Source organism: Mesitornis unicolor, unplaced genomic scaffold (genome assembly GCF_000695765.1).
Source record: "Mesitornis unicolor isolate BGI_N332 unplaced genomic scaffold, ASM69576v1 scaffold1686, whole genome shotgun sequence".
Taxonomy (NCBI): domain Eukaryota; kingdom Metazoa; phylum Chordata; class Aves; order Mesitornithiformes; family Mesitornithidae; genus Mesitornis; species Mesitornis unicolor.
The window spans coordinates 1-8,327 of record NW_010188667.1 but is presented as its reverse complement, the minus strand read 5'-3'; the positions used below and the strand labels follow the sequence as shown (position 1 = coordinate 8,327).

At 46.3% G+C, this 8,327-nt stretch overlaps 1 protein-coding gene across 1 annotated transcript; it reads right to left on the bottom strand.

Annotated features, from left to right (window-relative positions):
* Window positions 1-423: 423 nt before the first annotated feature.
* Window positions 424-6,788, bottom strand: LOC104541676 (A-kinase anchor protein 1, mitochondrial-like; the record flags this gene model as incomplete). The annotated part of the gene is made up of 9 exons (XM_010185794.1): window positions 424-513; window positions 631-696; window positions 1,210-1,283; window positions 1,991-2,058; window positions 2,696-2,846; window positions 3,513-3,690; window positions 4,413-4,543; window positions 5,111-5,237; window positions 6,655-6,788. Coding segments are annotated over 9 exons (989 nt in total), but the record flags the coding sequence as incomplete, so codon positions are not given.
* Between the last annotated feature and the right edge of the window lie 1,539 nt (window positions 6,789-8,327).

Here is an 8,327-nt window from a genome sequence, read left to right as displayed (position 1 = left end):
AAAGCAGACCCCAAGTTCATGGGGAACTTGAACAAAAATGCAGCCACAGTGAACGTTTCAGGGACATCTGCTAGCTTCAAGCAAGCCCCAGTGTTTTAAGGTCTTTTTCCATTCAACTTTTGAGCAGAGGCCAGGGAGGAGTTGGGGTTTTTTTTGTTGTTGGGTTTTTGGGGTTTTGTTTGTTTGGTTTGTTTTTGTTTTTTTTTTGCTTTAAAGCTACAGTATCTGTCATTATGGCTTTTAACACCCCGCCTTTCACTGAGATGAGGTACACGTTTCTAGTGACACCGTAACAGTTGAGCAAAACGAGTTTCAGTGGACCACAGAACTCTGCACACAGGTGTAAACAGGTTTGCTTATGAAAGGTTGCCAAACCGAATTGTAACAGTGCAAAACAAGGTTTCTTCTTTTCTTGTCTTTGCAGAAAGAGTTGTTGTGGCATCTAGGACGTTGCTAGTAGTCAAGCCACTGAGCAAATCCTCTTTCCACCAGAGTTCTGTTTATCGACACCACCTAAAGGGAGGTGAAAAGTAGAAAGGTGAAAAAACCACATCAGCAAGTTCCTAATCAAGAGTCTGCATAATCAAACTTTTAACGGTGTTGGAAGAAGAAGTACGTCAACATACGTACCTCATCTCCCATCAAGTTCCACAGCTGTATCAGCGGCAGACCTGTTGCACTGTCATAATTTGTGACCTGGAAACAGAAAAATGTTAGCATGCAGCAATTCCAGCCTGAGCCATGGAGGACACCAGGCTGGCATCATTCACCGTGTATCTGTGCTGGTTTGAGGGTTAAACCATGACAACATCAGATGCTCAAACTGATGTGGAGGCCAGAAGAAACGCAGCAGTGGACGCCAGGCAGCAAAGACAGGCGAGACTGGCAAAGCAGTGCAGATCCAGATGAATACGTGACCCGCTGGACAACAGCCCCCCTCGTGCTCTGTAAACCCCTTCAGGTGCTCCCCTCCCTGCTCATGTCAGTGACATGAGGGAATAATCGACCCTGCCCAGACACACGGTCCTGAGTGGTGCTGACACTTCCCAAGGAAGCTCTCAGCACCACAGTTTCTCAGGGAGAACCCTGCCCACAGTCAGGCTTACGGGCTCTGGTGTTGGTTTTGATTTTAACCCACACTGCGTGCTGGGGGCAGAGAGAACTGCAGTCAAATTGACAGGAAGCCTTTTCCAGACAGCTTTCACGTACCTGCGCCACGAGGACTGCCCCTCTGGTCATCTCACTAACGGCAGCATCGGCTTCAGATGAAAAGCGATCCTCGTCTTTGGACAGAAAAGAGCAGGAGAAAATAAATGAGGGACTCACAGACTTTACAGGCCAGAAGGGCCTATTAAGCTAATCTTGGCTGACCTCCTACAGAAGTTAGGTCAGAGAATCCTCACCTACTGTTGCTCTAGGTGTTTCCTGAAACCAGCCTATTAAGCTAGAGATCATACAAGTGTTAGGCCTGCTGTGTTGCTGAAGGGAAGGACAAAGTGCTTTCTAGCCAAGTTAATGTGAACTTAAGTGGCTGATGAATTAGGAGGCTTTAAAAGACAGAAAAGTACTTCTGCAGTGCCTTTGAGCTGTCATCAGTATTTTGATCCCTAATAAACTGAGCTCAGGAGTCTCAGGACTTTCCTGACCCTGCACAGAGTGCAATACTGTAAATGGGAACTCAAAAGCATTTACACCGCAGGCTGGCACCTGAATGGTGCCAAACGCACTCTTTGCAAATCAGGCTTTCCCTTTTCCATGCAGGAAAAAGCCTGGACATTTGTCATCTTTCCTCTGCAGTCTGACAGGTTATGCCACGCTAGCACACTTAGAAAAATAAAATACATTTTTTCCCCATCCTTGCTCTAATCACATCAGAGGTTGTGTTTTCAATAGGAAAGAGAAGGTTTAGCCACAATCATTGCTTGCACACAGCTCGCATCCATATAAACCTGCAGGAGCAGTGCCCGTGGTACACTGAGAGCTCCCTTACCTGGAAGTGGCACCACGTTATCTAGTAAAACTTCTGCTCCTTGGAAAGGTAGTGATAAAAAGTCAGACCTTAAAGAAAAGGGAATCAATCAGCATAAGAACTCAGCTTTAAGTTACTCCTGTATTCTTTAAGGTGACATTGATTAATCAATTGCTCTAACAGGAATTCAGTTTAAAATTGATGTTAAAAAAAAAATCAGACTCTTCTCCCAGCAATCTAAGCAGCAGCAAGAAACTGTCCGATTAGCATGCCAAGCTGGACTGGGCTCCAAGCAAAAGCCACCTCCATAATGGAGGCTGTACTGCTTTTCTTCATCTCTGGGGCACAATCAAGTACTTAATGGGCTTGTGGAAGAAAACTCTCATCCAACACGGCTCTGTGCAACAGGGCTGGCTCACAGAGAATCTGAATCTTACTCCTAACTCATCAACTAACTACACTTTGGGGCCTCCTGAAGGCATCCGCTTGCTCAGCTTCCACAGTAAAGCGGCAGAAGTTGCAATGACCTCTCCCCTGCTCTTCAAAAAAAGCCTTGCAAGAGCTTGCTGTGCTCCCAAGGAACCCACACCTGCTGCCAAGACAAACCTTTCTACCATTTCCCACTTCAGCTGCAGAAAAACCTATAAGCAATTCAAACTGTACAGATGTCTCTGTTGAAGATTCAAGCCAGACATGGCCTCAGGCCATGGAAGAGGAGCTAGAGACCTGATTTGTCGGAGGGTGTCAATCTTCACTTTCTCATATCCTCCATAGTCCACATATCTGAGCTCCACTTCATTGGTCTCTTCAAAGTAGCTAATAACTTGAGCCCGAAACCATGCCCCATCCAGGCCCGGAGCAGCACAGATAATGCCAACTGCAAAACAGAAGAGTACAGAGAAAAAAGGCTCAGTGTAAGTCGATTTCCAGAAATCAGCACTTCAGGCATGAACAGTGCTGTACAGTTATATACTGAAAATCAACAGCACTTCATATGCCCCTTCCGTCTTCTTTCCACACCACCCATGCCCCAAACATCTGCAGCTGGCACACAGGAGAGCTGGGTTTTACTCTCAAGTCTGTCTGCCCCAACCATGCTGTTCTGCCCAAGTATCCAGTTCCCTCCCAGTCTTTGGTCACGAACAGTGAGGTCTGTCTCCAAAAAGGACAGTAAGCGCCATGTGATGCACCCTTCACTTCACACCATGTGCAGACAGTGACACTATGAAGATTTGGAAGTAGTTTCATGCTTTGCCAGCAAAAACACATCAGGTGTCAAAATGATCAGAAATAACCTGAGATGAATTATATCTCATTCTGAATTTCAACGTGCAACTACGTGGCTGGGGAGGTACTTCAGGGATGAGTGGGGTAAGGAAAAGTAGAGCAACATCTGTACTCTGACAGCAGCTTAAAAAAACAGAAGAAGTGACAAGTGAACTATCACGTTCTCATATCCAGCCTAACTCAGGGGTGTCAGGCTTTTTGCATGACCCTAGAAGTTTCTCAGCCGAACAATTTGTGAGCAACCAAAGTGACTTGCCTTCTACTGGAGTTGGCAGGGTTGGAATTTCAGGTTGAGAATAGCAAGCGTACATCTGCTGGTCCAGGCTACGCAGGACGTGGAAAGTGGGGTGTGTATGCTGCTGTAGAAACATGTGCCCTGCATCGACTTGGTTTGCCACAACCACCTCTACAGTGACTCCATCCGGGAGGAAGAGCTGTCATGCGGAGGAAAGAAATTCTCATGAGTGTTCATTGCAATACAAGCTTCATCCACAGCAACTCCATCTTCCACCAGCAACTCCCAAGGCTTACAGCCATGGGTGGAAACGCCCTGGCACTCTGGTATTTCACTTCCAAAGGCTGCTTTGGATCAGGAGCAGAAAGCTACTCACTGTTACTCCATGCTGTTCTAAAGGAAATCACACTTGGGGTGGGGCCCTTCTCATACACAAAAAGACTTGGCACACAGCAGCTGTGAGACTTATTTACCCAAGAGATGAGCAAGCAGAGTCAGAAGTGATATAGGCCAAGTCATGCTGCACTATCAACACAGTGCACCTTGCAAGGATTCCCTGCCCATAGGGTTTTTAAACATTAAGGTAATCTTCACAAGGATTGTCCAAGATTTGTCACAGAGGTCTCATTTTCAAAGTAATTTGCCCTGGCTGTCAGACAGCCATTGTGTTGGGCAGCTTCCAAGTGTTACTGGGCTCAGAACACATCTAAAATGCCTTTAAATTTCCCAGCATAAATTCACTTCTCCAGAACAAAGCCTGTCTCCACATCCATGGAGACAGTTACGTGCACAGTTTCTTTACAGATTCTAGATGCCCAATGTAAGCAAAGAAATGTTTTCTGAGCACCCACATAGCAAAAGCAGCACGAAATCTCTTCTGGAAAACACTGACAGCAGCATAGCCAGCAAGCTGGGACTTACCCAGGCAGTCATAAGGAGGGAATGAAGCGTCAGTGGTGCTGGTGGAGGTAAAGCGTAGATGTTGGTGAGACTCAGCTCTTTGAACTTCTTGCCAATCAGGCTCAGTACTTTTTCTACTTGGTGCGGGGAGCCTGGAAGACAAAAATCCCACAAAGCCTGTAGCACAGATATGCTGAAGACATCCCCACCACGTGACGCAATACAGATACCAGAAGCCCTCTGCGTTACATCAACAACTTCAGTTTTACTAGATTGGCCACATAACCTTATGTCAGACCAACATGAGCAACTTGGACCATCAGGCCCCAGTTTCAACAGCTTTAGCCTCCAGTAAGATCACAGGTCACTGGTAGGTATTTTTCAGCCACAATTAGTCTAACACCCTTCACAGTCAGGACTGCATTTGCTGATACGCATCCCATAGCTCCTCCTTCAAGCCTGAAGTGACCCTGTAAAAGGTTTTGGTTAAACTACAGCAGCCAAAGACATTAAAAATGCATTTTTGCCTCGAGAATAGAGGGTTCCCACGCCAAGGCACAGACGACTTGGCATACACCTCTACTGTAACAGCACTGAGCAGGAAAGTTTTGTAAAGCACAGGACTCACAAAGCCACTAAACTTGTTTAAATTCCTGGCCTATCTAGTTAAGGCCCCCAAGCTACATATTAGACCATGAATAAAGAGATATTCCACTTACCTTCGATGTGACAGACTTGGGAGTCATGGAAATAAGGTAGTGTTGAGACATAAATTTTGGCACCAGATGCTTGCCTCAAGAAGCTCATAAATCTTCCCTGTCTGCCAATCAAGCGTCCAACTAATTCCTTTATGAAAGGGACAAGAAGCAACAGTCAGGAAGAGAAACGCAGATCAAACAACACTGTTCTCTGTGGCTCATTTCACCCACATTCCCAACTCATGTAGCACAGGGCCAGGCAGGATAAATTTAAGATAATGCTGGACCAGTGCAGAGTTCAGCTGGTCTGTGATAAGTCAAGGCAGATACAGGTCAGTAAGCACAGTTCATTTTGATAGAGCCACCTCCATATCTTGCGGAGTGTCACAGAGACATGATGGGACAGACCAGGCCTGGTAAAGGCTACTGTCTTCCTGCAGTCAAGTACAGTCATGTCCTCTCCCAGTCTCCCACTACATCTTTTTGTTTTTAAGCATGCTACATGCATCTTTCATTCAGATATGAAATGCTAAGTTTTAGCAATTTTTAAACAAGCTAATTTGATTAGAGAGTAGACAAATACACAGGAGAGTGAACCCGACCATCATGCTTGTCAGACTACAGAGTCCCTGGACAGCTGTGCAGGGTGATGGAGAGGTCTGTACAAGCACTGTCACTTCTGCTCTTCCACGGGCATCTGTCACAACTTACTGCCAGAGACCAGGTACCAGGGCAGAATTGTTGGGCCAGAGTCAGTATGGATAATCCTGTACAATGTAAAGTTAGCTGCTTTAGGAAAAGTGACAGCCTGTCTTCACTAACCACTGAAACGTATGTTTCTGCTGTAGAAGTGCCTTACCCTGGGTTTTACTGCTCCATTAAAGTCTGTGTTACACGTCTTCACTGGGCTCGCAACACCCAAGCACTCAAGGCAACGCGCTTGTCCTGTCAGAGCTGCTGTCTCATGTTGCTGGCTGTCAGTATTTGGGTCTGCTGGGAAGCAGAACTGCAACAGCACTGCTGGGCAGGACAGCCACAGGTGATTTTACATATACGAAGTAGGGAAGAAGGTATGAACATAGTCCTAAAAACCACAGTCCCTCTCTCAACCCAAAACAAAGCTCACTATAAAGACAGAGCCACAGCAGCTCCACAGAGCAGCTCAGATGAGCATGCAGCTTGTGAGGAAGAGTTGGGACAGGCAATGGAAATGCAACCCTCCTACATATTAGAAAAGAAAATAAAGTAATCCCCTGCTCTTAACTGTGTATCCTCAAAGCCTCCTGAATGCTTTCTAAGCATCAGACTAAGATATTGGGGTGGAAGATAATGGGGAGTAATGAGTCCAACAGCCAGCATTACCCTGGGAGTAGCCCTGGCGTGCCTCTTGTTTACAGTGGAGTATGGCTCTTCACTCCTCTTGAGCCCTAATGGGAGCTAAAGGCTTAAACCCCCATTGATTTGCTGTTGATCTCCCTGGGATGGCACTGAGCCAGCACCAGACTGGAAGAACCGGAAGATGACAACATAGGGCGGGATGCACGAGCAGACCAGCGGCTGGTTACCTTTGGGACCTCTATTTCCCAGATAATGAAGTCAGACTTGCTGGATTCTCCTCCTAGCTTAGAGTTTTGGCGAGTCACTGTCTTCCTCATGGCACAGCCACTGTCCAAAAAATCCACATTATTTTCACCCGAACCTACAAGACATGCACACGTGTCAGCATTAAGGCAACACACACAGTCCAGCGACCAGACACAAGGCCATGAAAATACATCATTTCATAAAGAGGTTACATTCCTATGCATTCAGTCGGGGTGTTTCTGTATCAGGTTCTCAGTATTTCAGAAAGGGTGAAGTCCTGTCACACATAGCCTACTGGAAGTTTCCCTTTATTCCTGGAGAAAAACCTGCACAACTCTGGGAATGTGACAGGAGGAGGCCTGAGTACAGCAGGAGTCCTTCAGACATGGTGACATCTCACACAGCAGCAGAGACAAGACACTAAGTCAGTTACCAGCTGAATGAGAGCTATGCTAACATCAGCACTGAGCTGCTGTTGCAAGGTAGTTTGCATTTTCTCCACTTGCTTGTAAGTATTCAGACCACCCAGCACAAGACCAAAGAGCAAAATAAACCCAACAGCTGCCTCACACTTGCCACATCTTAACTGGTAACACAGCACAGACACTTAGAAAGGCAAAGGCCAACAGTGCAGCTCCTTGCCACAGACTTCCTAGACAAGGATGAGGATTGAAGTCCCACAGTCTGGATATGAAGATCAGCTCTAGGACCTCTTATCCAAGATAGCCATGCTGTTGACTGTCCTCTCTCCCCACCCTTCAGCTGTCGGTGCAGAGCTTGCCGTCACCAGGCTCCACTACACTCTTGTACCTTCTCTTCACATCGGCATTTACAACAAGGCAAAACCATTTTCTTCCTATAGTTACTCTCACTAGGGAAAATGCACTGTGGGTTTAATCCTTAGTTATTGGCAAACTCAACCTCCATGTCTTGCAACAAGCAGCATTCCAACTATTTTGTAGCAATTACAAAAGACAGGATGTCATTAAAGGCTGTTGGCACCACAGGGCCCTAGAAAGAATTTTCACATCCATCCCCAAGGTCACACGGGTTAACATTTGTATTCTGCCAGGCACAGATCATCCAGGATCCGGAGGAACTCCTTGAACATTGCTCCCTGTTGGGATTTCCTGCCATGGATCTACCCTTCCAAGCAAAAAGGCTTCAGGGCAACTGGTCTGCAACCAACTGATTTTATCACAATTCATCAGAGCACTTCCCTGGTTCATCCAGCAGCACCTCAGAAACCTGCCTTACAGCTTCCTCTCAGCAGCAGCCCACAAACACAGATAAGAACCCAGTGCTTACTAAAGGCTGCCTGAACTGAAGCAGAAACCATTTGTATTAACAGGTCCCAAACCAGCAAGGTGCTCAACAGACTGGCCTACACCCAGACACAGTCCATTTCACTGGGTACTCCAGCACATGCTTAGACAGAAAGCTTTGTGCTGAAAGGGGACCAGCCTGTTAACAGCATACCCTGAAGACCACCCAGCCAACACTGGATCCTACAGAGAATTTCAAGAGCAAATGCATACCAACCTGCACATGAGGGCTAAATATTCATCTGCTGCAGAAGTTAAATGTGAAGAGTTTTTATCTGAACATGTCCTGAAGCAGAAGGACTTTAAAAAACTACAAGGATGAAGTGAAA